The 26,707-nt window shown below is 47.6% G+C and overlaps 2 protein-coding genes across 2 annotated transcripts in view; both read left to right on the top strand.

Moving 5' to 3' along the window:
- Positions 1-12,493, top strand: part of LOC119090219 (dipeptidase 1) — a 41,781-nt gene extending 29,288 nt beyond the window's left edge. The window contains exons 6-11 of the mRNA XM_037213005.1: positions 979-1,045; positions 1,681-1,857; positions 3,826-3,910; positions 6,759-6,834; positions 7,899-8,037; positions 9,735-12,493. Of these exons, the coding sequence (XP_037068900.1) occupies positions 979-1,045; positions 1,681-1,857; positions 3,826-3,910; positions 6,759-6,834; positions 7,899-8,037; positions 9,735-9,881 (691 nt within the window). The 3' untranslated portion in view covers positions 9,882-12,493. The remainder of the gene's footprint in view (positions 1-978; positions 1,046-1,680; positions 1,858-3,825; positions 3,911-6,758; positions 6,835-7,898; positions 8,038-9,734) is intronic.
- Positions 12,494-13,123: 630 nt separating this feature from the next.
- Positions 13,124-19,935, top strand: LOC119089678 (uncharacterized). The gene is made up of 4 exons (XM_037212473.1): positions 13,124-13,219; positions 14,058-14,194; positions 17,624-18,729; positions 19,025-19,935. The coding sequence occupies exons 1-4, from the start codon at positions 13,204-13,206 to the stop codon at positions 19,215-19,217; spliced, it is 1,452 nt and encodes a 483-aa protein (XP_037068368.1). The 5' UTR covers positions 13,124-13,203; the 3' UTR covers positions 19,218-19,935.
- Positions 19,936-26,707: the final 6,772 nt, after the last annotated feature.

Genomic DNA, 26,707 nt, shown 5'->3' with positions numbered 1-26,707 from the left:
CTAAATAAACTAACACGGAAGGAAAACGCTAGCGGTATGGAATTCAGCTTCTGGACAGATAACGGCCTGAATGACGGTACGAGAGCTAACACGAATTTGCTTGCCTTGTCGGGAAATTGTTAATCTATGGTCACGTGTGAATTTTTAATTATTAAGCAGTAGCGATGCCTATAGCGGGTCCGCGATGCGAACCGCTCAGTCGTGTTGAGAGCGCTGTTGGTCCCATCGACTTCGTGTGGATCCCGCTGATGGCCAGTGACTGGTAACCTGACCGACTGACTTCGTGTGGATCCCGCTGGTGCTCAGTGACTGATAACCTGACCGACTGACTTCGTGTGGATCCCGCTGATGGCCAGTGGCTGGTAACCCGACCGACCGACTTCTTGTGGGTCCCGCTGATGCCCAGTGGTAGGTAAACCTGACCGACCGACTTCGTGTGGATCCAGCTGATGGCCAGTGGCTGGTAACCTGATCGACCGACTTCTTGTGGATCCCGCTGATGGCCAGTGGCTGGTAACCCGACCGACCGACTTCTTGTGGATCCCGCCGATGGCCAGTGGTAGGTAAACCTGACCGACCGACTTCGTGTGGATCCCGCTGATGGCCAATGGCTGGTAACCTAACCCACCGACTTCGTGTGGATCCCGCTGATGGCCAGTGACTGATAACCTGACCGACCGACTTCGTGTGGATCCCGCTGATGGCCGGTGGTAGGTAAACCAGACCGACCGACTTCGTGTGGATCCCGCTGATGGCCGGTGGTAGGTAAACCTGACCGACCGACTTCGTGTGGATCCCGCTGATGGCCGGTGGTAGGTAAACCTGACCGACCGGCTTCGTGTGGATCCCGCTGATGGCCAGTGGCTGGTAACCTGACCGACCGACTTCGTGTGGATCCCGCTGGTGACCACTGGCTGGCAACCTGACTATCTTGTTGGAAATATAACTCATATGGCCGTTTGTATTATCTCTCTGCAGGGCAACTTCATCCGCAACTGAGGGTGACGGAGAACATGTAGCCAGGGGCCTAAACGACTTCGGAAAGGTACACTGCCGCCTCCACGCTTTTTCGCCACTCGACGCTGTCAAAGCAAGGGATATAACAGAATGTAATGATACGACGCCTTTCCAATCTATTTTAGATCGACTTGTGCCGATATTTGTTTCCCCAGATATTTGGAAGGAGGGATCGTCATGCTCCATGAGCCTTGTTGTTCTTAAATCTAAACCTAGATCTCCGTTCAGCATCCAATAAATTAGCCAGTACTGTCGTATTTCGGATGACCTTCCCCTCTTCTCCCTCTCTCTCTCTCCCTCCCTCCCTCTCTCCCTCTCTCTCTCTCTCTCTCTTTCTCTTTCTCTCTCTCTATCCCTCTCTCCCTCTCTCTCTCGCTCTCGCTCTCTCTCCCCTCTCTCCCCCTCTCTCCCCTCTCTCTCCCCTCTCTCTCCCCTCTCTCTCCCCTCTCTCTCGCCCACCTCTCTCCCTCCCTCTCCCCTCTCTCTCTCTCTACCCCACCCTTCCTCTACTTACTGCACTCCCTGCCTTTCACACTGCCTCTCCTCCCCCTCTCCTTCTCCCACCTCTCCTCTCTGATGTGGCGAGGGGCGCCCGTCTCCACCAGTTGGTTGCTGGGCGCCGCCCAGGCCACTGCAGGCTCACGGAGCGCACCGCTCCGCCAGGCGGTCGTACACGAGATGAATCGGCTCGGCATGATCGTCGACCTGAGTCACACGAGTCGCCAGACGACGATGGACGCGCTGCGGGCCTCGCGCGCGCCTGTCATCTTCTCCCACTCGTCAGCCCAGGCGCTCTGCAACACGTCGAGGAACGTGCCGGACGATGTGCTGAAGAAGGTGGTGAGTCTGCTGGCGCCGTGGTGGGACCGGATGGCGAGGTGGAAAGGTGGAGCGGGGGCCTTGGCAGCGTGTTTAGCCGTCGTCCCTGCGCTGCTGATCGCCAGTCTTACCGGGAAATGATGCGCTCTTGAGTGTCTGTTTCCCAGGGCTATGGTAGTGGCGCTAAAAGCAGGAGGCAGCAGGGTTTGATTAACATTTTATGTTAGTTGTTAGGCGCCTTTGCATGGAACATTATGCACATAGATAAGACAGTAGTATAGCCCCATTTCTCATTGAAAACCCAGGAGACTGGAGATAGAGATGCGTTGATATTTCGGCAACATACCTTTATCGAAACGAATAGTAGAAGACTTCTGCTATTCGTTTCGGTAAAGGCATGTTGTCGGAATATCAACGCCTCTTTATCTCCTTTTTTCTGGTTTTCTATAAGGAGTAAGGCTATTACTACTGTCTTAACCATGCACATTGTATGCTTGCTCATTCCCTTAAATGTTCAGGAGATATTCAAGAACGCGTGGTGAACGGTAAATGACCCACACCGCAGTGAAACACTCCAGTCAAGTGCGCATTGTCGGCTCACATTAAACTTTGCGCTGCAATCGAGACGCCAACAGCCGAGAAGACCCCACCTGTCGATACTCACGTCCGATTAACAAGGTGCTCCCGGCGGTGAATGCGTTGTCACCAGTTGAGTTCGACGCTGATCGGAGCATGGTACTGACGCCAGCGGGGACCGTGGCCATACCGAGCTGTGAAACGGCCAGCGGGGTGGCAGATCTCGCACGACAGCTGAGTAGAACCACAGCCGCTACAACCGGGCCATCCGACAGATCCGAGGGATGGTGTAGACAGCATTGGGTGAAATGGTTGATGTTGCTTGGGGGCGGGTGAAGACAATTTTGCGCTGTGTTGAATACCTGAAAGTAAAAATTTTGCACACCATATGTACCTGTAGGCTCGCGTCAAGCCGCTGTCAAAAGGACTGGTCGACGAAATGAAGGAAAGTCGGCAGCAAGCTTCAATACAGATATTTCTGTGACGTAAGCACGAGGGAGGCCGATTTTGTACACGGTCTCATTACCGGAGACGGAATGTGAGCTAGCCAACACGAGTCAGAATCCAAGAAAAGTATATGGAGTGCTTGCGTGCATCGCGCGAGCCAATAAAGCAATTAAAAAAAGAGGAGAATTGCTTATCCGGTAAAATCATGGTCAGTGCTCCTTGGAACGCAAAGGGAATGCTTCATTCCTGGCGCACGCCTAAGAGCGCCGCAGGCACCTCTGCTGGGTACGTTGAGACCCAAAGAGGCTGAGGAAAAGGCTTGATGAAGTCTTGTGCGTTGTAGATTATCTACAACACCGCAACGCCCATCATTGTACAATAGATCATCATCCGTCGCAGCAACGCGCGACCCCGCATAAGAGCGCAGACAACGGTAGCATTTAGGGAGCTTAACATCCAGGTGGTTGATCTTCTGCTTTACGCCACCGTTCTGGCTGCGTGTGGCTACTACCTGTTTTCAAGCTGAACAAGCGTCTTTGGAAGTGCAAGACTCCTCTGAAAGCGAACTGGAGACAGCTGTAAAAGTCTGGCTCGAGTCAGTTCGCCTTCTTTTTTTCTGCGAAGACCACGTCAAACCCCCCAAGTGGCTCCAAGTATGCCTGTACCGTTATGGGCGCCACTTTCGATAGAAAACCTGAGGTAAAAGCGATTTTAAAAGCATACGCCATGTTTTTGCTTCAGGTGGATATCTCTCACGGTCTCCAAGTCACATAAATAGAAGCATTTCTTTGTAGCAGCACAACGTTTATGATTCATTTAGAGATAGCGGTTATTTGATTCACGGGCGATGTGGCCAGGTTGGTGCCGTTTCTAAATATATATCAGCCAAACACTGCCAACGGAACAGGGATCCGCGATCGTAGCGCACAGCATGCCGACACGTCAGACGCTGTGCCCTGCTTTCAGACACGGAACGGCGGACTGGTCATGGTGAACTTTTACTCGGAGTTTATCAGCTGCGACCACAACGCCACTCTCTTGGATGTGGTTGGTGAGTCAACATCCCTGCGCCCTGATGATGTCACGACAGCGATGCCGGAGGGCATGGGGGGAACCGATGCGGTTTGGAATATAATTATGCCCAGCAATGTAGCGTTATCGCGCTGCGCACTGGCGTCTGTGGTCTGGAGGTGAGCATGGCAATGGGCCTCGCATCTGCACCCGAACTGGTGCAGCACAGTAGTCAGCATATGATCTCAGCACTGATACATCGTCTGAGGGCATGGCTCGACACCATCGCTTCCTTGTATTGCTACACTTCCACCAAATCTTTGGGTCGGTGGTGGTGGAGCGGCCAGCCGGACAAAGGCGGGTTGATCTGCAGGACGGAGCAGCGGGTGCCAGTGGCGACGCGCGAGACCAACTACCGCCTGCAAATCAATCATTAAGTGACCGCCATGTTCCGTTTAGAACGAGCGTGGTAGCACCGTAACGTGCCTTCACCGAGTTGTGCGCAGGATGGCTGAGCCCGTCGATGCGGGTGGTGTGGCCGATGTGAGTGTTTTGTACACAGCGTTACTCGTCAACCAAGCTCAGGCCGTCACATCGTGCTTAATAGCACAATTTCACTGTCCTCGAGGTGAAAAAGCAGCAAAATAATTTGCCTGTTGAAAATGAAGAGCCTGAGATCCGAGGACTTTTCAGCTTTGGCCGTGGCTTGGGCTGTATTTTGTCCCGGCTATGCCTCTTTCTCAAGTGCAACAACCTCTCCCCCCCCTTCACGGACAAAATCCAGTGGCGCCGCCCTGGGGGGGGGGGGGGGGGGGGGCACAGCTGGCTTCCTGATCTTGGGTAATGGCTGAAGAAGAAAAAACAAAATGGCAACAACCACCGCACTCTGCACTGCATATTACAGCCTTTGCACCACTGCGCGTATCGCAAAGGCTTCTCCGGCGGTTCTTCCACCGAGCTGGTGAGGTCATCCACATCGTTGCCTCTGCTGACTGTGATGCTCTGAGTCGGCCTGTGTGTGTGTGTGTGTGTGTGTGTGTGTGGTGTGTGTGTGTGTGTGTGTGTGTGTGTGTGTGTGTGTGTGTGTGTGTGTGTGTGTGTGTGTGGTGTGTGTGTGTGTGTGTGTGTGTGTGTGTGTGTGTGTGTGTGTGTGTGTGTGTGTGTGTGTGTGTGTGTGTGGTGTGTGTGTGTGTGTGTGTGTGTGTGTGTGTGTGTGTGTGTGTGTGTGTGTGTGTGTTGTGTGTGTGTGTGTGTGTGTGTGTGTGTGTGTGTGTGTGTGTGTGTGTGTGTGTGTGTGTGTGTGTGTGTGTGTGTGTGTGTGTGTGTGTGTGTGTGTGTGTGTGCTGTGCTGTGTGTGTGTGTGTGTGTGTGTGTGTGTGTGTGTGTGTGTGTGTGTGTGTGTGTGTGTGTGTGTGTGTGTGTGTGTGTGTGTGTGTGTGTGTGCACGGGGGAGGGGCGAACTTTCAGGAGTCCCCCTGATCGCGAGAACCACGGCCTATAGAGAGAAGCACCCGTTTCCACCTTGGCTTTATTGTTGATGAATAACAAGGCCACCTGTGGCATATTTGGTCAAATAGTAGACTTTACAATTGAGCAACCAAATGGTACGTAATGACATAATCATGTGTATTCAAGGTTGTTGCATAGAACATACATCATTAAAGCAAATTTCTATCGATACATTGACACATCTGAAGTCATATAAGATCAGACAGCGGGGCAATACAAAGGGTTCGGAACAGATACGACAATCGGGGAGGAGAGACCAATCACGCACGCTGTTCGGTAGCGATGCCTAATACCTTGTTGCCTAAACTGATGATAGCTGTGTCAAGATGAAGTAGCTTAGCTGTTTTTTACCTGACCTCATGTTGTGTGTAAATTGTTTGTAGCAACCCTATAAGCATTCTCATGCAGACTTCAAGGCGACCCAACTTATGTTTTTGGTATGACAAACAAGCGTAACTGCAAATGCGGCCAAAACAGATCAGGTCAAAATAGAAATTTGTTCATGCTGGGATAACACGAATGCATGCCATGTGCACACACATCATAAAAGTGGACAAACATGAGGCAACAAATGTTTATTGTAAAGTCATGTCCGCTTATCTTTTGCTGACCTGACATTAGATCACATTTAATTTTCATGTAATAATACATCTCGTCTGGAAGGCGAAATACCGGTGTTTCTGACAATTTCAATACATGCCAGATCAAACAAGGTCGAGTAAGGTCAGCATGTTATAGGTGACCGCTGTGACCCCTTAAGTACTGGCAAATATTTTTAGAATTATTTCAGTCTACGCTCTTATGAAACGGCAGTTTAATGCTCACAAAAGCGGACAGAAAGTTCATGGTCATTTTGACCTGGCCAATTCAATGACCTTGGAAATATGCGTCATATCTCAAAGTATTTTTCAGACGCCTCCAATGCAGTCTATAATCAAAAGATCCCAGCAGTCTCATCGTTTCCCGCAAGAATCGGACAGGGCAGAAAGAATGCATGGCCTCAGACTAATAATCTAGAGGCATCTCAAAATTTGTCGCAAATTACTGTGGTTACTTCAACTTGGGCATTCCTTCCTGCAACTGTGTAATTATTTGCCATGATCTTTGCGTGATACCGATCGATTGTGATCACAATGAACGGCGGCACTCGGCATATTTTGGAACGCGAACTTCATGGACCCATGTCAGGGTGAAGACTTGCAGTGATACTGACTCTGTATGATTCTGGATGCAAAAAGATGCACACACATGTACTGAGCGTTTCACTAACTTACAGGCGTGTGTTCTCGTGTTATCATCGAAAGACCTGGCGGGAGGGGGGGGGGGGTTCTAGAACCCCCGCGGGGCGGGTTAACTCCGGGTGTGGTTCCGTGTTACAGCTCACCTTAACTACATACGGGCTGTAGCGGGCATCGACCACGTCGGTTTGGGTGCTGGTTACGACGGGATCAACTGGTGAGTGCTGAATGCAGCTTGGGACGCCACGAATCAGAAGTCCTTTACGTGAGAGCCAAATATTTTCCAAAAGCCACTTCAGCTTATTGATTGGAACCGGTCTTTTGAAAACATTTGTTAAATGTATGTGAATTGCTTTTAAACGCTTAAAGGCGTGTCGGCCAGTTGTGTGGGAATGCTCGTGGTATATCGCTTTGAAAGGTTTCTTTTGTTCCAAAGTGGTATTGTGACTCAAACAAGCTGCTTACAGCTTGAATTTGAAGCTGAAACAACGTCAAGCGCGAATATTGAATCACAATTTTTCAAAGCACCTCAAATGTTTCGGAAAAAGGCAAGTGATTTGTCCAAAAAACACTCGGCAGTTGTGAGCACTGAGACAACATCCATCAAATCAATCAAGCATTTCGAAATATGCGTCGACAAGCCGCGTATTTCAATTTGTGATGTAGTTTGTGGTGATATTTGGTTCGTTTGCCACACACGACTGTTTTTTTAAAATCAGTTATGTTTGTTTAGGCATTTCGGAGCATTGATGCTAACAAATCATGTGCAAATATTTTTGCGATATTGTAAGACATTTGGAGCAACAGGCTTTCATAAGAACGGTTATCTGTAAACAATGTATAACTGCGTGTGATGCTATGGATAGGTAGTGATATGGCGATGGCTGGTATTGTATGATCTTTATGGCGTGGGTATACAAGAGGTGCCAGCCCATGAGCCTTTCAATCCCTAGAACTAGATATATGAATATGTACACACATATATATATATATATGCATATATTAAAAATATATAAACAGATTATATATATATATATATATATATATATATATATATATATATATATAATGCAAAGCCAAAGCGCAGCACTACCAAAGGGCCACAAGACCGGTCTTGCTCGGCCGTCTGTCATCTACGCTGTCCATTGCCCGTCGCCAAAAAAGTGTGCGTCCGTGGGGCTCGCACACTTTGCCGGCAGGGAATGTGGACCCAGCATCGTCCTCAGACCGCGGCGCCGGTAAGCTGAGGTGGCCTTAATGCTCGTGCCATGACCCGTGCAGGACCCCTCGCGGTCTGGAGGACGTCTCGATGTACCCGCATCTGTTCGCTGAGCTCCTGATGGACGCTTCTTGGACGGAGATGGACCTCAAGAAGCTGGCAGGACTAAACTTCCTTCGGGTCTTTCGGCAGGTGGAGGAGGTAGGGCCTTGACAACTAACTCACCATGACTGCTCTGTGCCGACTCTGCCTGCTTGTTGAAAGGGCCATCGGGAATTAAATCACAACTGATTTATAAAATACAGTATGCGTCAATCTTCCGATCACGCAGACTTAATTTGCGGACATGCAAGCATCGTACAGCGGAAGTAAAAGCGACTCCTTGATAGCTCGTAGAGAAGATATCGCTATTGCGCTGAACGCCAATCTTCGACGGGCAGAAGTGGTCTTTGAAAATAGAAACGTTCTTGCAAAAAGGAACTGGAGATTCACATTCATCATTCGGAGCCCATTTCTCTGCGGAGATTTTTGGCCCGACCATAATAGTTCCATAATAGACTGCGTTTCTCGCCGAAGCCTTCCAAACGTAATCGCCGGCTTCATTGAGAGAATTTATAGAGCAAAAAGGTTCCGCGTTCCATCGCTGCTATTTGGATGAAGATATCGATGTCAGGATGGCTAGAAGTTTAAGTTACTGATTTCCGAAAATGGAAATTAAAAGTCACCACTCGCGTTTCAATCTCGGCGATCTGAGCAATATATATCTGCTCCACCTGAGTTACGATGATTCCTACGCCGGCGCACGGAAGTTATGTGTGGTGGAGCCACGCAGTGCATTGGTCCTTTTTGCGATTAATTCAATCATATGATAATCAGTCTGTGACATGAAACGAAATTTAAGGTTATGAGCTGTTGAGATATGCACATGGCCTCAACCGCCTGGCTGAAATGAAGACAGATCATTAATTGAGATGACTTGAACAGTCAGTGATTGCGCCTTTCTACGAAAGGGCTGTTTTCAACGGATCATACCAGAATTTCGTCAGCGTGGTACGTTTTGTACTGAATGATCGCATTCCTAAGCACCGCCACTGCAGCTAACAAGCTGATGTGGATGTCCCTTTGCTTTCGCTACGTTCGATCTTGCTACCTCCCGTGCATCTGCGCGACTGTACCTGTGATGATAATCTCAAACCTCTACCCAGACCCTGCCTGATGACCCGAAGCCTCTATAGTGGCTCAGACCAGTCTGAGATGACTCGAAACCAGGATAACGACGGTGATGGTCTGGTGGTGGTGATGACGATGGTCTTATGATGGTGATCTGGTGATGATGACGACGATGGTCTCTTGCTGGTACTGGTCTTGTGATGATGATGGTGATGGTGCTGGTGCTAGTGATGGCGATGGTCTGGCGATGGTGACGGTGATGGCCTAGTCATGGCAATGTTATGGTGATGGTGATGGTCTAGTGATGGTGATGGTCTGGTGATGGTGATGGCGATGGTCTCGTGATGATGACCTTGATGGCTGGTGATGTCAATGGTGATGGTCCGATAATGGTGATGGTGTGTTGGTCGTGATGGTGATGGTCTGATGATGATGACAGTGATGGTCTGGTGATGGTGATAGTGATTCTCTGGTGATGATGACGGTGATGGTCTGGTGACCCGATGGCGTCCGCCGACCCGGGTTCGTGCTAACAGGCCAGGAGCATTCTGGGGATCGGTGAGCCCTCTACGCCCCGTCAACCCTCTAAGATCGTGTGTCTGTAATCGCCATGGTAGCGCTCTGAGATCATGGCACAACCGGGATTCGAACCTGGGCCCTCACGTGGGAGACCGGCTCTAACCATTCGGCCGTTTCGCCGCCCTGAGGCCACGTGCCCTCACTGACAGGTGAGCCGCCAGATGACCGCCGAGCAGGTGACTGCCAGCGAGGAGCGCGTCGACCCCCGCCAGCTGCTCTTCTCCAGCGCCGCCCGCTGCAGCTACGACCTCACCGAGGCGCTCAGCAAACGCGCACCGAAGAGCACAGAGTTGTGATGCGCTCGGTGTGATGCGCTCGGCAGACGGCCGTCCGCGGTACGCGGCCCTGGACATGACGTCACAGTTCAGACCGCCGCGGAACAGCGGCCAGTCAGCGACCAAAACTGTGGCAAAGCGTCGAGTAGTGACGTCACAGCCTGGCGCGATGACTAAGCGTGAGGTGACGCAACTCTGGTGCTTGGCAGGCGTGAAGTGACACGTTTGTTTGGGCATCTGATGCGTTTGTTCCGGTGTTTTCTACGTGTCAGAGACGGCACGATTGGTTCCGGCGCGTGCTTCGGTGTACGTCGTTCAAGCAGTTCCATCCCTTTTCCAGATCACCCAAAAAGTGACTAGCGAAACGTGTGCGGCTCAGCACGCATGGGAAACTGTCTGTGTATGCTAGTCGGGAGTAAGTGGTTCAGGCACTTGTGAATTTTGTTTTTTTCTTGGATGATGACGTCATCTGAGAGCATCGCCTGAGGACAATGCGCTTCCTTACCACAATCACGCCATGTGCTATGATGTGACGAATGACTGCAATGGTTAGGGGACAAAGAAAGAGTAGATGTGAAGAACAGGGAGAAAGAGAGATGAAGAGTGGGGGAGATAGAGAGAAGAGATAGTCACCGCGCGAGCAGGAGATAAAATGGAGGGATGAAGAGGTAAAAGAAAAAGCAAAAGCGATAGCGATAGAAGGATAGGTGTGATTGTGCACTGGCTGCAAACATGCTTTAAAAAGCGGCAGTGTTTTAAGGACATGAAACCTAGGCGGCCCAAATTGTGTATACAACACTTCACATGACAGTGTGTCTTATGAGCCTTTGTTTTGCAACGGGCTTGTGTATCTAAACTTGCGCTCTCAGCCAAATGACATTTATGGTTTTGTATTGACCAGTTCAAGAAACCGAGAGTGAATATCATGCAAAAACTCTAGTTGGAAGCTGATAGCTCCTTCAAATATATAATAGCCATTGCTCTTCCAAACTCGCCGTGGGAAAGCTGACATTACCTAACAGTGGTGTTGTCATCTGAACAGTGGGATGTTTCCAAATGATCATGCAGCCTGGGACTGACTTACGCTCAAACATCCCTGTAAAGTAAAGGAATGCCTTATGGCAAGTGTTCCCTAATCGCCCTGGCATACAACGTGCCGGTCACCCCATACGAAATGTCAGTGAGCAGAAGGCGATGGAAATGGGAAACAGTTCTGTAAACTCCGGTCGGGTCGTTATGCTGCTGTTGAGACGAGTAGGTCAAGGGATCAGCAGAGCGCGTGGCTGATTCTGTTCAATTTCCTGCTTTAGCGTCTTGTCGGGGGCAGTTGCCTTTGGCAATTTGTGCCCATCAACCACTGCTGTACCGACGAAACATTCCAGAATACGTATTTTCCCTCACGTGTGAGTTGTAAATATGCGGTAATTTTACGGCAGCTTGGGTACAAAGCCCTTACTCAAATTTAACCCATGACATGGCACGTTGGACTTGTGTTCAGGTTTGGAATCACCACAGACGTTTGTAACAACTCACCCACGAGCTCACCAGGCCTACGATTGTATGTGGCTCATTGTGCCAATGAGCATGGCATGCTGTTTCCTCACTCAATAAGTGACAATATGTCTGAAAGCGGGAAGGGATCAAATTTACTAATTGCGTTCCATTGCTCTGGCATGACCCAGCAAAGGCGACCCGTACTGGTATTTCAGTGGCGCTAATGTCATGATGTCATACGCGGGTCATAATGTCATAATGTCATACGCGGGTCATGATGTCATAGCGTCATACGTGGGCCATACGATGATGCTCTCTTTTTTGGCTATAGAACGGAAGTTTTCAAGTAAGCAAGGTCTGTGAAGTGAAGCGAAGATGAAAAAGCCCACACCTGGTGGGAGATGGTCTCCCTATCACCAAACAGTCATGACCACATTTTGGGGTCGCCTCCTTACCCTCACATAGCTCCTTAGTACCCTAAATCCCATTCGTCAGTGTGGTAGGGCAATTGTCGAAAAAACGGTATTGTGATATAGAGCGCCATGGAAGGGGTTTAACGAGAAATATAAGTTTTTAATAGACAAAATCATGCTTAAGTTGGCAGCCATCTCTACATAATAATGTCTATGAAATATATTTTCGGGGTTTCGAAAGATCCGTTTTCAACTTGTAACTCATTTTAACCTAACTTGTTGACCTAAAGGTATGAGTATTGATGCACTGATTCAGTTTATTTGCTACCATAGGAGCTGAGCTACGCAGTCATTCATTTCATATTTAATTTTTCACGCCTCGTTTTTGTCACCATATGAAGTGCTCCTCTCTTGGAAAGAAGAGTTGACCTAGCGCTCTGGTTGGTTTCTCCTAGCGATTTTCTTCTCCAGGGATGAGCTTTGTCATCGTAAAGCTGTACTAGAAACCTGCTTTGCTCGTCCTGACGCATACGCACACATATGGGACACATGAAACGTTTACTCATGTCGTGTGAGTTTTGAGGTCGTCCGTGTGTTGGGACGCACGTTGTCACGACAATGGACCTGATCCCGTGGGCAAGTCTTTCATTGCAACTCTAGGTCGTACGATGTGGACCTATTTTTCATCGTTGTAACTCCTTTGTAACATTTTTATAGATACATAGAATAAATCGATGCCTGTCGAATGCTTTCCATTTTCACCATCAGCGAACGGCGTCGAAGATGGTGCCTGGGAAATGAGCATGTACATGTCATGTAATGCCAACATGTCACGTAATGACGAGGCATGAAACTGCCCTGGCGCTAACTACGAACCAACAACGGTGCAGATGTTTTCATTTGTGTAGCGACACGAACACGCTGTCTCCCACGAGCTGCCCCAGCGGAGTCCCGCATTGTCCTCTGTTACAAACACAGAAGGCTATAAATTATTGCAAAACTGCCATCGGTTCTGTGTGACTTGCATTGTACCGTGAGTACCGAAAAATGGCGGTCCTGGTCGCAACTGCATCAAATTCACTTGGTAGCAAGGTCTTGAGCCCCTGGTTTTTCGGCATTATGCTGCAAATAATCGATATACCGATATACAAAGCCGTACCGGCTAAACGACGCTACCAAGCAGGCGTTTATCACATTGAGCAAACATGACGTTGCGAAGATGTGCTCACGGTCACGAATGAACAACGCCAAGCAAAAGTAGCGTCAGCGTCTAGACCACGTGACGGAATGCTCGGCCCGTAGCGGAAGCGGTGCGGACGGCTCTGAACCGCCAGAGATAGCGAGGTGCCCGGCTGTGCGCGCATCCTCCGAGAGGCCAGGCTGGGCAGCCGAGAGTCGGAGACGGGTGCTCACTGACGTTAGTGCTGGAAGCCAACATGGCAACCATGGCAGGTAAGGCACCGCGCGGTGTTAAGCAGCCGCTACTGCATGATAGTCATGACCAGCTCACGCCCAACACGCGACTTGTCCAGGGAAGTGACCCTGAAACACAGGACGAATTCGCAAAGCCGTCATTTGCGATAGGTTCTGCGCTATTCTCAGCTGACTATGTGTAGCGTGGTCCTCCAGTCTTGCCACTTCATGATCTATAGTGCGGTGCGTGATTGCCCGATATCATCAGTGGTGCGGTCCAGTAACACCACCGTATTCTGCATCGCACGTGATCGTTGCGATCGCTCCCATCAGTAACTTTTGGCGAGTGTCGGCGACCTGTCACAGATATGCACATGCATGATAGGCTCCCAAATTTTGTTACACGCTGCAGACTAAGGTTCCCGGGTTTCACATGCAACCCTGATGTCAGATCAGATAGTTCAGCTGGTGTGAGCGTCTGTTTTTCAATCAACCTACTTGTGGCGGATGACTTCCACTAGCTTGAAGCGTTCGCTATTTTCTATTCACTGTGATGTCCCGCGGCATTTAGCATCAGCCACGCTTAAAGATGACAGAGGATAGGCCAGACTATGCCAAACATTGTAGTAAAATAAACTTTCGCCGCCAAATTCTGCCGTTGACTTGGAATTTCACGATCGCATGATGGGATCAGGGGTCACGTGACGAGTATCGTTTAGCGTGAACTCTAATCCCAGACATTCATCCATTCAAAAGATTTGGACTGTATGACGAAACATCCAGTCATGGTAATCAGGCTGTTCTTTTCAGCTAGATTTCCGTGCATCCACACACCGTGTGTCATCGCCGCTCGTGATTTTTGGGCGATTTCTTTCAGGTGTACCGATCAGTCAGCTACTCTCATTGATCCTACTGCTGCCGCTGGTGGCTGTCACCCAGGCAGCTGACGATCTGATCAAGATTGGAAACAAAACGCTATCCAGCATTGGACCAAGCATATCTGGCATGGAAGAGGTTTGGAAATGAGATATCAAAGTCAATATGTCTTCCGCAGCCGTCCGGCCTTGATATCTGCAAACAGTGTTTATTTTCGCCATGAAACTATCGTGATAGTTATGCAATATGTGTGTAGAACACGGTAATTTAATACTCGCCTCGATTCACCTTTTGATAGCGCGGAATGATAGAGGAGGGGACCGATGCGCCACCTCTTCGGTTTCCAAACTAGGAACAATAGAGCTTAGCAAAAAACATAAGTGGTTTGGCCTTAACGAAATGCTGGGATTGACAGTAACTTGCATGTTCCTAGACCAGCAGTTGAACCCATTATGCCAGGTCAAATGTCAAATGTTCCAGGAAGTCAAACTTTTCAGGCTTACATGCTCATATGTACGAGACCATGACTCGTAGCAAACATAAAATATAAAAAGACGTGCCTTATGTTCAATTCTGAAAACGTCCAATTTCCTGCCCCTTGGTGGTTCTCATAAGCATATAATCCGCAAGGCCCAAATTCTTAAAGCCAATGCCCATAACACCCGGCGAACACGACGTCCAAACTTAATTTTGGTTTACGCCGCTAGATGGCACAAAAGAGGCACAAACTATCGTTTGTGCCTCTTTTGCCAACAGACGTCTTGAACAGCCCGGGGTTCAAAGTGTGACTGTGTGATAGGTGCAATAAACACGGTTCCAAAAAGGGACTGCAGTGTCTGGCAGCTGGTGGTCTTACATTCTGTCTCAGCATAGGTTTCGTGCCATGAGTGAACCTATGCCCCGCTGGCATCCGCTTATTCATGATGCATCGTTAGGCCTAGAGCACTTCACCCAAGGCAATCATTTAACTAAACCCCATCTATGCCGCCTCCTTACTTTGGTTCAAAGGCCGAACATTGTCTCCAATCAGCCATTGCCACCAATTGCTTCTCTGGATAAAATCATTATACTCTGCGAATCAATGAATTCTTCATTTAAGTATATATATATATATATATATATATATATATATATATATATATATATATATATACATATATAACGCAGTTTTGCAACACCTCAGTCAAACAACCATCATCACAATATTTACAGATTCTTAATCGTGCATAATAGCCCTTTAGACACGTGATGTGCAATCTGTAATCACAATTGCCTGCCAGAAATCAAGTCAAGCTTATGGATCGCAGTCATTGTCGGGTGACAAAGTACGTCTCACCGCTATAATGCGTGGCTCGTTTTTTTCGGAATGCGTTATTAGCCTCCATGCGGTAATCCCCCATGCCATTTTTTCGGCGTAGATCTGACCACGTGCCACTTTCGGTCCACGGCTGCAAATCCCCATGTCAGATTCCACAAAGTGTATTTTTAATGTACAGTGAGCTTTTCGCTCGAACATGTCTGGGGCCTCCGTAGCAAGTCCTAGGCGTATCCTCCGTCGAAATCAATAGGTACACACCAGTGTCTTTCTCTCTCGTAACGTATCACGCTCAACACCGCCAATGTCAGGATGCTTAACATGATACTCAATATACAACGCCTACTTTATCGCGAATCTCCTTTCAAGGTTATTTGTAAAATGCACCGCACACTGGTCTCTGCTGTGGTAAGCGCACACTGTGCCCCTACCTCCATTGCCAAAGGCGTAACAAACAGATAAAAGACACCAAGCATATCTGAAACTATTGTTATCGCGTCCATATCATATAAATGTTGTGCTTTGGACACAAGTTATACTCTACTGCTATGGAAATCACTACAAAGTTAATGTCTGTCTGGTGGGTGACATTGATTGGGCTCGCGTCGGTGGTGCACTTGAGCACTGCATCAACATGACACATATCCGTCATTGGGTTCTCCGCGCGTAACATTTTCCACCGTATTTCATTACCCAAACATATACATGAAAACAGCAATAATGAAAGAAGCCAACAGCTGCGCCGACATAAGCTCTTAGGAATTGTGTATTCCATCATTCAGTGGCGACCCCTGCAACATGCAGCATCATCACCAAAAGCACGCGCGGATTTTTCACAAACTAGATACGCCTCAGGTCATCGCTCCCATCAGGAAAATGAGTTGTGAATCATTAACAATGCAATAAAAAGGGAACCAACACCGCGGAGGATTTTATCCACAGTCCGCGTGCCGCTGCTCCCAAGTAACCAGAGATCTTACAGGTCATACATCGAAGATCAGGTCTAAATTCTAAGATTTGCCTGCTACCGAACACGTGCTGACCGCGTGAAGTTCGCGTGCATGCACAAAATGCCGCTCATGCTCATGCATAGTGGCATTAACTGGGCGGCACTATACTGGAGCATACCCTTCATTGGCATAGCAAAACAATATCGGCCACGGGTCCCTTCGTCGTGTAAGAACCAAACCAACAGTTTAAGATTGCCCTGGATGTAACAAACACTGTTTTGCACGTTTTGGACGTCATGAGCGCTGAATGTTATGAACTTTGAATGTCACCATATTAGATGTCGCAAGTTTGCATGTTGCGAGTCTCCTCTCCCTACCATTTGACGATTTTTGGACGCGATGAACGCAGGATGCTGCGATTTTGGATGTTTTGACCATTGGGCATTATTAATTCTGGATGTATCGATAAGCATTCTACACATAATACACAAAGCTTCTGCAGCCTCTTTAAAGCTAGTTCTACTCCTGCAGGTATGTTGTGAAAATTGTTCTGAATGCTCGGGTGAACACACACACACACACACACACACACACACACACACACACACACACACACACACACACACACACACACACACACACACACACCACACACACACACACACACACACACACACACACATATATATATATATATATATATATATATATATATATATATATATATATATATATATATATATATATATATATAAATGTCATACTTACGAGGTGTGCAACAACATTCCTCCTGTTTGCCCAAAATGGGTTTCTCTCGCTCCAACTTGTAAACAAGGCATGTTCTTCACGTTTTCGTATTCAAAATTTCAGGTTTTAACCAAGATATCCTCCAGCTTCTGGTCTGACTACCCAAAATTTGGTTTCTATGCATTCTCAAAGATGTGATCGCACCCATGAACATAATTACATATACGTATATATATATATATATATATATATATATATATATATATATATATATATCCCTCCCTCCCTCTCTCTCTCTCTCTATCTCTCTCTCTCTCCTCTCTCTAGTATCTCCTATGCTCTCTCTCTCTCTCTCTCTCTCTCTCGCAGAGATTCCTCCTCTCTCTCTGCTGTAGTCTCTCCTCTGTGCAAAGTAGAATGCTGTGTGCATAACCCGTCGAGTAGGAGTTCAACTTGGACACACTGTCGTTTAAAGCCTCAAATAAGATGGCTTGACTTTGTTTTCCCCCAAACGGAACCTGCGTCTGTTCCCCTGATGTGGGTACATGTTTTCAGGCGACACGACTGGAGATAATCAACTGCAACATTAAAGAGGTCGAAGAGGACGTCTTCCTTTTGCACCATAGGCTGCGGATGCTGAGGATCGCAAACACCACTATACACCACTGGAGACATAATAACCTTAGTTCCTTTAGATACATAAGCTTCGACAGGAGCACGATCATGGAACTGCACACGAGTGGCATACATTTTGCAGGTCTGGATTTGGTGGATCCACATTTTTTTGATTTGCTTACGCGTAGCACTTTGGTTAGAGTTGCATTTGATTCCTCTACGATTGCTGTAATGAACAGCAATGCAATTGATCTTCGCGGGGCGGAGCGCTGGGCATGGTTGGACATGATTCGGTGTAGAATAAAAAGTTTGGAAAATAGGGCAGTACAACTAAACCGAGGGCACACTTTTAGCATGACACAAAACACCATCGAAGTGATACACACTGCAGCTTTTGCTGGCGTCTGCAGCAAACAGGTACGTTTCAGACAAAACGCTATCAAAACTTTGGAGCCCCACTCCATCTTTTTTGGAAACGATACCTGTAGAAGGGAACGGAGCCTCTCGAAATTCAGAAGAATTCCCTACAAAATATCTGCTAACACACTGACTTGCGGACCTCAGCTGGACTGGCTGCGGGTGTCCGACGACAGCTGGCTCCCGAAGTTTGAGCGAGAGGACTACGCCGCGTTCCGCCAGACATCGGTGTGTGCTGGACCGACGCCGCGCACGCCCGTGTGGCAGTACTTGAACACCACCGACAGAGTCGACTCGGCTCGGCTGGCTCGATTACCGTCCACATCAGCACGACCGGAGCCCGAGAGGACGCAGCGGGAGCCGCGCTGGCGTCTGCCGGCGATTGTCGCTGCCGTCACCGCCGTGCTCACCAGCGTTGTCAACTTGGTCGGCGTCTGGCTGTGCGTCAGCTGCAGACGACGCAGGCAGCAGGCAGCGGTGGCGGCGGAGACGGATGCGGAGACCTTGCAGCTGGCGAGTTCTGACCGGCGCGCAGACGGTGCGAAGTCCTTCATTCCACCGCAAGCTGCCCAGCCAGATGCGCTGGGAACTGCGGTGGATGCCCACAACCTTTACGCTGAACCCGACAGGTGAGTTTGTAATTAGCATAATAATTAGCATGTTTGTAATTAACTTGGCTACACGCGATTTTACGCCCGATTTAAGTGTAATGTTAGCGGGTGCAGTTTCTAGCTTTTCTCGTGCAGTGGTGCCAGGTACAGTGGTATCATCTAGGCGCCGCGTCCGGATCGTCCCATGCACAATGCGCGCAGCGTTCCACCGGACTCGTCGGCCTCGATCCATGACAGGACTCTCGCCTGCCGTCTGCGTGAGCACGCGAGCTCTGTTTGGCACAGGCTCGTCACGCGCGGGACTGTTTGGCAGGGAATCGTCACATCTGTACGAGACACCCACCTGGCTTCCGGAGTACGTGAATGTGGGAGCGTATGGCGTTCCCGCCCGGCCTCCCATCGAGACACGTCCCACCCGGCCTCCCATCGAGACACGTCCCGCCGGGCAGGGCGAGACGCGCCGCTACGAGAACCTCCACCGCCTGCGCCTGGCCCAACGCAAATAGGTCTTGTGCTGTGCTCGGAGACCGCCAGAGTACTGACCTAGGGCTCGCACGCCGACCAGCCGGCGGCGATTTTGCACACGATGCGTATTCTCGTACGAGATTATGACATGCGAAAATGTAAGGGAATTGGCGGCTCTCATCAGCTCGCCTACTCCCGCCGTCGCCAGCTAAAGCACTGATCCTGTCATCCTTGGTGCGCGCGATAATATGCTTTTCTCCGGCAAAAATAATCGTATGTATCCCCTCTATATCGTGATTAGATGGCTGTTGTGCTGATTTCTTGGCCATGTCTCCTCCAATATTTGTATATGGTGTACATATTTGTATATGTTGTCATCAAACTTGCTCAATATTGGTCTACCAACAGCCTACAAGAACGATATTTTTCACGATGTGCTTCTGACTTAGTATATTTTACATACATATTACATATTTATTATACATATTTTATCATTATACATTGCATATTATATATACATCATCATATTATATACATCATATTATACATCATTATACATATTTTGTATACATATATGTATGCGTGTGAGTGTATATTACCCTTCAGTGTATGTGTTAAAGCCGTATATATATATATATATATATATATATATATATATATATATATATATATATGTATACTCAAACTGTCCTGTTTGTGCGCAGGAAAGTTGTGTTTGATTGTGTTTGCTGTGACCATGGCCATGTCTAGCGATGTCTTCAATACACCTTTATTTCATTGCAGCTTTATGGTTTGTATGCTGATGATGATAAACACTTGTATTGTCAAGTTGTCAAGAAACGTTGTCAAGTTACATAAATGATAGCGCTTGCTGTGCTCACCGTCAAGTTGGTATTGCCTCTGACAATCCGGGAATATATATATATATATATATATATATATATATATATATATATGTATATATATATATACACACATACATACATATATATATATATATATATACATATATATGTATATATAGGTATGTATGTATATATTTGACTGCAAACTACCGTTGGTCCGCATTAATAAGCTTCTTGATGCGTCGTTCGAGGCTCCAGGCTTTCGACTTAGCAATATCGTAAAGGTAAAATATCGCTCGTACAAAATCATTGATACAGTCGTGGATGCATTTACATTCCAACGTTTCGAGACATTTTCTCATCGTTAGAGAGCTACAAACGGCATAAGTGATAGGTGTTGAACTTATAAGGACCAAAGTTGGGCACCGCTTTCTTAGTATATATTTCATATACGGAAAAGAGAGATATACGGAGAAGACAGATACCTGAATGGTTGGTCAGATGCACATAAAATGCATCCGTCATGGAAACACTACGGAGACATATAGCCACGTCAGATGAACATTAGCCACTGCACATCACCTAATGACTTAAGAGTTGTGCAAGAATGCGCTTGCTCGCTTAGGCATCGGGAGACTTTACTGATATCTATACTTTCCTAAATTAGAAGGCGACATCTGTTATGGCGTTCTGGAAGATGTCAGTGTTTTCAATCATTATTTGCCGTGTCAATGTCCTGTGATGTTCGTGTCGCATGTTCCCCAAAGTTGCCTGATCGCGTAAGGGCGCTATCGGATGTGAGGGTGCCGTTGTGATTACGCCAATGTAGTGTACAGGACAAAGTTCGCGGCGTCCGAGATTTGATTTGAGTTCATACACTACCTTGGTGCATTTTCGTTCGTGTAGTTTGCCGATGGTGTTTCTCATAAAGTGCTGGAAATTTTCTTGTCAATTTATTGAACTGCAATGCTACCAAGCCAGATGCAAGAATCCCTAAGCAGAGTCCCAGTCTTTATTGTGGGCCAGTGAAGTTAACTGAGAATAGATGAAGTAAAAATGCAGCGCCAGAGGTTTCAGTATATAACGCTGCGGTTGAAATGGCCATGGATGGGACCGGATCTTCTCTGGTCTCAGTTCAGTGTTTTGCGCAGAAAGGGTGCGGATATGCTGATAGCGCGATGCGGATATACTGATAGAGCCACATTTAAAGTTAAGACTCCCAGAGCTCTACAAATTTCAAAGCTCTCGACCCCGGATCCTTACGATTTTTCTCAAACGCATACCAATGATAGAGCTTGACATTCTGTTCCCGAGATGGTGCATATCGTATCGAGCACATCCAAAATTTGACTGTCAGAAGAGTGGGAAGTCCATGGTTGTTGTGTCTGACCATACGATTTGTCTCAAACTCGGTTTAACGGGAGTGTTTGATGCGTAGATTATGGTGCGGCATATCGGTCATACTTTTTAATGAAAACTTATTAACTCTAGAGGCCCGCAAATTTCAAAGCCATCGAAGCCGGCCTGCCTAAGTTTTTCTGAAACTTATCAACGACAGAGCTTCAGACGGTAATTTTTCTGAAAAAGTGGCTCGCAGCGAGATGTACCATAGCAATTAGTAAGTCAAGCTCTACCGCTGAGACGCATTTCAGAAAAATCGTACGGGTCCGGGTACAAGCACTTTGAACTTTGTAGACCTCTGCATTTCATAGTTTAGAACGTGTCGGGAAACGACGAGGGCCATCATTATCAGCATTTCAAGCACTACTTTTGGTATGAATCTGGACAAAATCGCAGCAAGACGTTTTTTGAGTGGTCATGCGAAAACAGAGGTGTCTTGACATCTGCCTCAGGTGCCTCAGGGACCATTGCACACGCATAACTCTACGGCAATGTATACCTTCGCTCCATGGGGGCTCACATTTGCAAGAGAATTTCCTTGAATGTTTGTTGGTGCTCGATTCATGATGGTAAGTCAGAAGGGATACGGATCCCAGCACACTGGTTTGGTTTTCGGTGTTTGTTATATATATATATATATATATATATATATATATAATCTATATGTTTAAACTTATAATTGCTGCTTCAGAAACGCAGATTAAAGGAAGTGTTCCACATTCAAACATACTGAGGCAAGTATCAGATATGTTGAATTCAGCTCACTTATAGCTATTGGCACGAGTTGAAGTGGGAAAGACTGTTAAAGGCGACATAATTTCTCTGTTCAGTAAATGTGCTACTCTACACATCCTTGTTTCATTGCGTCATCGTACTTTGTGTTTTATTATCTGTTCCTTCAAGCCTTCCCAGTCCAGGATCGCGCACACACGACGTCCCACAGTTGGCGGCTGTATTCGAACAGCCCCACGAAGTCCAACGGAATTGCGCCAAGGTACGGTGGCGCACAAGGTACAGCAGCGACGTGGGGGAACTGGCTACTAAATTATGGATGTTGTACATTTAAAATGTGACATGACATGGCACCTTGTGCAACGTTAATTGAGGGACAATTGGCGGTCATTATATCTGGAAAGCATGCTGATGGACGCCAGATAGGAACGACTCGACGATTATATGTTTATTGGCCTTGATCGCCGCATGACCTATGAAATGACAGGATTTGAGGACATTATTATAGCGTCATGGATGCCGGGGTGACCTTGAAATAGTGTCCCCGAAAAAGTATGTGCATATTCGCGGGCGTGATGCTCAGAAATTAGAGGGGTTTTGGTTTTAAGAAAGGCAGGGCTGTGGACTGCACCAAATGATCTTCAATGTAGCTATTTCAGTTCAAAACCCCATACAAATGTGGGGCAGTCACTTGAGATTGGGAAAGTCAGAAGAGAAATGAGATTCTAAGTAAAGCAAAATGCACCTTATAGGCTCAGTTCTCCCCTAAACTGAATAACCGAGGTGTCCCCTTAACTTTACTTCAGCAACTGACTACATCACATTTTTCATCTTTAACCCTCGCCCTGACTCGCCGTTTTTCTTGACGTTGAGTGATGCGGGCTGGGATCGGTGCGACTTCCCCTGGCGTTTCCAAATTAATGAAGAGAGAACTTTACGGACAGCACCAGCAGATTAGTCTGAAAAAGACCTCGCAGTTGATGCTAGTTTTGTTTTGCTAGGTTCATAACTGACGTCATTATGGCAGGTCAGCCGTCAAATTTTCCAGAAAATTGCATTCTTCAGTTTTACTTTACGTATTCCTACGATATTACAGATTTTGGCGGCACAAAACATAAACAGCGTGTTTGTTGTTCGATTTCTAACACAGTGGTGTATATTTTCATGTGTTTGGAGCATAGTTATGATATATTGCTCCTTAAATGCAGCAGCGTCAGCTCGTCACACGTTAAAAAACAACGTGCGGCGCCACGTAAAAAAACGCACATATAAAAAACACGCTCCGCGACATCTTCGGATATCGCCCGCCCGCCCGCCTCCTCCCGCCCCCCCCCCCCCCCCCCCCCCCCGCTCAGGCTGTAGATTGCCGTGCAACGCTCCTTAAAAACTGCCACTGCTCCGAAACCAGAGGAGCTAAGAACGTGCTTTGGCTGTCAAAATATGCGAAATACGTACCCCATAGACTTCTGAAAATTCGGACGCGTTGCACAACATTCAGAAGCATCCTCAAAACAACCTTAAGAGGTTGCCTTACTTTCCTATCAAGACAAGAGTTTACACTTGAACAACTTCTTACGTTTAGCTTTACGATTTTTCGATAGGTTTTAATAGGTTTCAACCGTACAAATGTCTCTTTGCCAAACATTTTGCTTGCACTGCTACCAGCATCACGAGATTGTCCTGCAGCCTGAGTTCCCATTGGCATTCGTTGAGCATGGTCCCCGCTTAGTAAGAAAACGCTGTAACTTTGTTTAAAGGACCGACCGCCTACTCGCACAAGAGCCCTGGTTGACATCTGTTCTGGTCATGTGCACCAGCAGCTACCACACCATAACGTAACAAGCACCGAAAACACTTTGCTTCAGGCAGCTAACTGCGTCAGAAAGTTCCAATGACAAGAATGACATAAGGCCTAAGCCTGGAGAAATCATCAGAGTGGGCGGAAAGTTTACGAGCATTCTTTTTGAGCGTGCTTGGTGTATGTTTAAGCACGGACACAAATCATCGTAGGGCTATTTTCAATACGCCCCGCAGTCGATGTTGCGTCGAAAAACCGTTTGGAAAATTGCTCAGGCTCTCCTTCTTTGGATCTCAGTCGGAGTCTATGCCCCCAGGTCACCAGCGGGAATCCAGCGGCTCGTTACGGGCCTCTCAGGCGCGTGGTGCGGATAAAAGTACATATTATAAATTTGATATGAAAATTCATCTTACGATAAGGATCTGTACCGTATGCTCATAAGGACAAAGTACGTAGGTTATGAAATCCGTTGTGTCAGAAATTCGTAGCACAATTTTCTAAGAGATGAAGTTTGGATGGTAAATTGTCGGAAAGTTTCGTACCGAAAATGTTTATCCGAACAAAGGTAGCATAGACAATTTCTAACTCAATTCTTCGCCAGGGATATAGCTCTCATGAACGTACGTAAGAACATGTTTGCATGTGGATGCAGGATGCAAGTATGCAAAGTTCGCACACAAATGCTCCTCTAGGGTAAACTTTGGGAGCTAAAAGCACTTCTGCAAAAGTTTATATGCTGATGTGTCATGTAAGAGCGCCTAATCCGTACACAAATGTTCATATGTGACATGGTTTGTCTAACAAAGTACGTACGCAAAAGCTCAAAACTTAAAGTTCGAATGCAGATGTCCCCTCCTGTCACCAAGCGTCGGATTAATGGCCACAACAGAGGTTACGACATCCATTAGGAGGAGAAAGGGTAGCAGATGACGGTAGACAGCGATAAATGCATAGGTCCTGCCGGATGTTGTGATCATCGGCCTGACCCATCATCCGTATAAAACGTGCCTGAGATGAAAGATACCGGTTCTCAGGTTACCAAAACTTACTTTGTTTGTTGTGTTCCCTCCTTATTCATCACCCCGACGGCGTCTCTGTGGACGACTCCGTGACGCCCCTCGAACGCGCCACTGACGCCACCTGACGGTCGCGGCGGGAGTCAGCCCGCTTGTGGAATACGGCGGGTTAAGTCCAGAGGGAAAGATACGCACGTGCTCGCTTCCATCAGGACCTTGTTTGCATGTACTTAACATCGCCTGAGGCTATTACCATGGCACGCCGGTTATCTAGAAATGACAGAATGAATTCCACGCCCTAGATTGTCCCGTGGAGATCCCTATCCCAATCCCTATCCCTATCCATAGATTATCCCTCTCTGCCTAATCTAAAAGCTAATGTTGTTCTATCTAGTTGCTAATGTTGTTCATCTAGTACTTGGAGATTGATGTGTCCTAGAACACTCCCCATGGGAGTATTATCCGTTAATTTGTTCCATTATTATCAATGCTTTTGTGTGAGTAATTTTCTGAAATGACCCTCATCGCCTACGGAGATTTGTTTAAGTGCGATTGCCTGCAAGTCTTTTTGCGCACGTTCCATGCAAACAAGCTTTTCCATACCAACTTATGTCCTCAAGAAGTTTTTCCAACGCGTTTTGCGTTTTTACACACATTCTTTAGTTATAACAAGACTTGTTTGCCTACAACTGTGCTCTATTCTGCGTCTGAACATTTGATTATGACCTGTAAGTGCCAGCTTTTGTGCGCGCAATGCTGCATACGAGCTTTGTGCCTCATGTAAGAGTGTTAACGATTAGTTGCGTAAGTGCTTTATGCACACGCACTTTGTCATACCAATTGTCATCCTGAGCCCCCAAACTGACCACCGCACCCGCCACCGCCACACCGACGCAACTGGTAGCACTAGTGCTTCCAGCACGCTGCTCCAGGTGGCGGTGGCGGCCGTGTCAGCACCAGCACGAGATCGGGGTGCATTTGTTGACCGCTGGTGTCGACTCGGCTGGACGGAAGCGGCCACCACGACGGTGCCTGTCGGTGCCGGTGGTCGAATACCAGCCTGTGCTGGCAGCCGGGTCACGGTCAGCCTGCCATGGAAAAGCCAGAGACAGGCGGTCAGTCGAGTCAGCGGCAGCTGTTAGCTGCAGCCGAGTCGGGAATACCGCGTTTTTCGGTGCTCGTCATAGCTGGCTGGTGACGGAAGAATGCAAGTCAGTGCAATACGTTCTAGCTGAGCTCCACCTCCCCTGCCAAAAATCCTGACTACGACGGTGATTCAGTTGACGCATCTCTGATCCAGACTCACCACACAAAATCGAGGGAACTGACTCGGCCCGACTCAATAAAACACGGTTTTGTTTCGTGACTGATTTTGACTCTCCTGAAGTGAAACACAATCTTGCTTGGAAACGGGTCCAGTCATGCCCCAGCAGATAACGCAGGTGTCCCTGCTCACTCGACGACACCATCTAGGGAGCGTTTTTAATAGCGGAGACTTTTAGAAGATAGGTGGCGGCACATACTGATTGCTCTTTCACAATGGGGATCGCCTACTGGTGTCGTGCTTGCAACTATTTTGTCGACTTAAGCCGGAACGTAACGCCTCTAATCAGCCGCCTTGAATTATAAATTGATTCCTTTTACCTCACCCCCGGTGTCCAGGTCTCCTGCCACATCAACCCCGTTGTCCAGGTCGTTTAGCTCGGCACCGTGCAGTGCCCAGCTCTGCTGTTCTTCTA

This window comes from Pollicipes pollicipes, unplaced genomic scaffold (assembly GCF_011947565.3).
Source record: "Pollicipes pollicipes isolate AB1234 unplaced genomic scaffold, Ppol_2.1 Scaffold_3087;HRSCAF=3621_pilon_pilon_pilon, whole genome shotgun sequence".
In the NCBI taxonomy this organism is placed as follows: domain Eukaryota; kingdom Metazoa; phylum Arthropoda; class Thecostraca; order Pollicipedomorpha; family Pollicipedidae; genus Pollicipes; species Pollicipes pollicipes.
The sequence above is the reverse complement of the archived record's forward strand: the minus strand, read 5'-3'. Positions and strand labels throughout refer to the sequence as shown.

Bases quoted from the DNA above. Each gene is read 5' to 3' on its own strand.
- LOC119089678 (XM_037212473.1), top strand. The intron at 14,195-17,623 runs GTTTGGAAATGA...ACATGTTTTCAG, and splicing joins GCATATCTGGCATGGAAGAG to GCGACACGACTGGAGATAAT. The intron at 18,730-19,024 runs GTGAGTTTGTAA...ACTGTTTGGCAG, and splicing joins CTTTACGCTGAACCCGACAG to GGAATCGTCACATCTGTACG.